Source organism: Camellia sinensis, chromosome 6 (genome assembly GCF_055761805.1).
Source record: "Camellia sinensis isolate YWXY chromosome 6, ASM5576180v1, whole genome shotgun sequence".
In the NCBI taxonomy this organism is placed as follows: domain Eukaryota; kingdom Viridiplantae; phylum Streptophyta; class Magnoliopsida; order Ericales; family Theaceae; genus Camellia; species Camellia sinensis.
In genome coordinates, this window is record NC_138966.1 from 146,970,021 (window position 1) to 146,974,513 (window position 4,493).

The 4,493-nt window shown below is 34.7% G+C and overlaps 1 protein-coding gene across 1 annotated transcript; it reads left to right on the forward strand.

Annotated features, from left to right (window-relative positions):
* The first annotated feature begins 294 nt into the window (after nucleotides 1-294).
* Nucleotides 295-1,434, forward strand: LOC145793675 (disease resistance protein RPM1-like). The gene has a single exon (XM_082876539.1). It carries the CDS (start codon nucleotides 295-297, stop codon nucleotides 1,432-1,434), a length of 1,140 nt encoding a protein of 379 aa, XP_082732665.1.
* The last annotated feature ends 3,059 nt before the right edge of the window (nucleotides 1,435-4,493 follow it).

Below are 4,493 nucleotides of genomic sequence, written 5' to 3' on the forward strand. Positions count from 1 at the left end.
TAGTACTACTACTTCCTTAAAACATAGCAGCAGCAGCAGGAGGAAGGACAACTTGTGGCGTGACCCTCGACTGGCTTCCCTTTTCATAGGGGATGATGAAGTCGTTGGCATTGAATCACCCAAATATGAACTGATAAGCAGATTGGTTGACCAAAATTAATCACAACGAGCTGTGATCTCTATGGTTGGCATGGGTGGAATTGACAAGATCACTCTTGCCAAGCAAGTTTATGACAGCCAAGAAGTGAGATCATTGTGTCTCAATCATACAAGTCAGAGGAGCTCCTCAAAACAATGATAAAGCAGCTATCAAGAAACAATGTTCTACCTGATGAGGGAATTGATTCACTCATTGCCAAGCTAAGAGGATATTTATACGAAAAGAGGTACGTCATTGTGTTTGATGATGTATGGCAAATTGACTTTTGGGGATTCATAAGACATGCTTTACCCAAAAATAGCAAAGGCGGTAGGGTAATCATCACCACACGCAGTGAAGACGTTGTTGCATTTTGCAAAGAAACTTCAGGGGATCAGGTCCACGAGCTTGGAGCCCTATCTGAAGAGAAAGCTTGGGAACTCTTTTGCAAGAAAGCCTTCCAATTGGACTTTGGGGGTCATTGTCCCCTTGAGTTGGAGAAAATATCACATGAAATTGTAAGAAAATGTGAAGGATTGCCTCTTGCACTTGTGGCTCTAGGTGGCCTCTTGTCCACCAAAAACAAGGCTACATCCAAATGGCAGAAATTCTATGGTAGCATGGGCCTTGAGTTAGAAAGGAATCCTAATCTTAAAAGCATCAGAAAAATTTTGTTATTTAGTTATAATGATCTGCCTCACCACCTCAAGTCATGTTTCTCGTACTTTGGCATAATACCAGAGGACTACTCTATCCAATGTGGAAGACTAATTCGGCTATGGATAGCTGAGGGTTTCGTTGAAGAGAAGAAGGGGAAAACAATGGAAGAAGTTGCAGAAGAATACTTGAATGCCCTGATCCATAGACGCTTAGTTCTAGTGTCAACAACAAAATCTGACAGAAGAGTTAGAGAGTGTCGGGTACATGATGTAATGTGTGAGATTATTCTCTCCATGTTTGAGGAGTTCCGTTTTTGTCAAATTTTGGAAGAGAATTCAAGTTTCAATGACACAACTCGCCGGCTATCTATGCATACGCGTTATTGCAACATGGATAAGGTTATGGAAAGCATTGGTAAATCCCCAGTTCACTCTATTTTTCTTTTTCAAGAGGGAGAGCAGCCAAAGAAGCCCTTATTGGGTACACTAGCTGCAAATTTCAAGCTTTTGAAAGTGTTGGATCATCAGTATACTCCTTTGGATCAACTTCATAAAGAAGTGGGAAATCTATTTTTTTTTGAGATACCTAAGCATAGGGAGTACAGAAGTGAAAATAATTCCAAAGTCCATAGGTAAGTTACACAACCTAGAGACTTTGGATCTGGAAGATTCCCTTGTAAGAGAGCTCCCATTTGATATTAGTAGGCTCAGTAAGTTGCGACATCTTCTTGCCTATTAGAATGCAACCCAATCAAGGCAAAGACTACTAGATCATTGAGCGTATACCTCATGTATCAATCTGGTCCCAGTTCGAAAACATTGGAAATTACCAAATCTGTAATCTTCATGAATATTTCGATGAGAAGGTGGCAAATCAAAGGGTCACTGAAGCTGAAAACGAATCTCAGAGTTGAATGCCAATTCAATGCAATTCAATTCCAGGTTTGTCCCCAATTTATCCTTTTGTCAAAATTTGATGGGAAAAAAAAAATTCTATCTCTAATACTCTATCTTTTTAAATTTTTATCAAATTTTAATTTGATAAATTCTCAATTTTGATACAAAAAATGTTTCTCCCTTAATTTGATGAACATTTGGAGGGAAAATCTTTGCACCATTTTATGTATTTTTGTGATGTATATTATGTATTTTTGTGATATATGTTATATAGTTTTGTGATAAATATTATGTAATTTTTTGATAAAATTATGTCAATTTGTTATTCATAAATGAACTTATACATTTTGCGATAATGTTACATATTTTTTTATTAAAATATTTATTATCACAAAAATATTTATTAATATTATCACAAAAATACATAACATTATTACAAAATATATAATTTTATTTTTTGAATCACAAATTATCATAATTTTACCAAAGAATTACGTAACATTTATCACAAAAATATGTAACATATACTACAAAAATGTGTACCATAGCATTACCCAACATTTGATAAATAGATTGATTATAATTTTTCGGTAATGATAGAGACTCCTATAAAACACAACTCCCAAAATGATCTGGAACATTCATGTCACTGTCAGAGATAGAAAAAAAATTCAAACACGTCAATGGTCAATACATCAGTGGGGGTCGTGGGGGTCCTCCTTTGTGAGGATCCCAAACATTCTCCATAATTTTTGAACACTTTTTTTTTATCAAATTTAAATTTGACAAAAATAGAAGTTATGAATTGGAGCTACTCTAATGTATCATTATTCCTAAGGTTTGCCACCACCACCACCACTACTCTCACTCTCCCATCAATTAGACCACCACTATTACAACTACTAACACACCATCATTTTTAGGATCGGAATCAAATAAAAAAAATATTTTTCTATCGAAACAAAGAAAGTATAAATCACTTACACTTTAAATACTTAACCTTCATTTGAGAAGACTTAATTTAGCCTGGTTTTTTAGCTAATGTTTAGAAAGAATTTTTAGCTTTTTTTGGTTTGGATGTGATAGTTGTGAGAGAGGGAGAGAGAGAGAGAGAGAGAAAAAAAATAAAAATAAAATAATTATAGTTTAAATGTGATATTTTGTCTTATTAACTTATTTAGCCTATTTTGTCTTTTTATGCTTATTTGCCTATTTTGGAAAGTGGCTTTTTTTAACTTATTAGCTTTTTTCGAAAAAAACATGCAAAGAAAATAGAGAGGTGATATGATCCAAATAAATCAATGAGTCAATAAATTGATTTTTTTTTCTCGTTTCCAAAATAGGCCAAATCAACTCCCCAAACATAGCTTTATATTGTTCACATTGATATGTTGCATCTCCTTACATTTATGCATTCTGTAATTATTAGGTATTTTCCTGCAAACACATACAGTTGAAGGAAATTTAGTTGCAGAGACACCCATAATTCAAGTACTCGAAGCTGCTAATCACCTCAGGAATACGAAAATCCCTTTCTATTACCGTTGATTTTTTTTTTGACTGCAAAAAAAATAAAAAATAAAAAATGTCATCTGCCAATATGGGCATGTTTATTATGTTTTTTATTTTATTTATTATTGTTGTTTGCTAAGACAATGTATTGGATTTATGTTATTAAGACTTATTTCATGATAACAACAACTATGTAACTTTAATCAAGACAAACATATGATCATACATTCTTCATTGTTGTATATATGCTCTAAGTTCCATTTTTGTTTATTTGTTTTTGTTTTTTTATTCTTTAGAGCTAATATTATGCATAAGAAATGTAGTAATCAAGTTTCAATAAAGCTATACGTACCAATTGGTAATGACTTAATGTTGTGTTAATTATAGTTCAGTGTGATGTTTATCATGACAATATTTTGATTATGACCTAAGAGATTTTTTATTATACAACGGTGTTTGGTTATAATTTATTTATTTATTTTTTCTTTCTTTAGTTACGACTCCATGTGATTGAGTTATGACAGTGGTAAGAATCAAATTCACAAATTTCATAACTTGTATATTGTACGAGCATGAAATAATCTTCACTCGTATAATCCTGTTGATAAAGCTTGCGCTCCTCCAAATGTCGTCGCAACACCTAAAATTACAAACGTGAGCTAGCCCGTAGGTGTGTGCAAGGAACCCCTCCGATGCCCAAGTCAGCAAGTAGACTAAAGAAGCAAAAGCTTTGTGAATTCGAGAGTAAGAATTGCATTTAGGATTTGGTTTGAGGTTTTGTAAGTTTCGCATGGCACAATCTTAATAGGACTCTAACTCTCATTTATAGTGTCCTCTTAGGAATCACATTTCTAAAGGATAATGCTTATCCTTTAACATCCTCCTCACTGCAAGCAAAGTGAAATGGCATGACTCTTTGTTCAGCTTCCCGCTGATCAGCCAAGCTAGCTTTGCTTTGTCCGCCATTGACTTAGCCATACAACACACAGCACTGTACAGGGTAAACGTGGCGCACCGCCATGCTGACATTGCACGGCTCTCCCCTAGCATGGTCAAAGTTTGTTCATCAATTCCATTTGATTGCCTTCCATATAGCTTGGTCAAGGCATTGACTGCCATTATGAAGTAGCTAGGTCCAAGAATATGGGCATTTGGTAGTCCAATCAAACCTTTTTGACCGGTTTGACCTCTGTACAGTTCAAATCAATCTCTCTCACAAGTCATAGCTTGGCCTATCACGTGGCGTAAGCCTTAAAGCCACTTCTACCTAGCTCGGCCCAATTTGG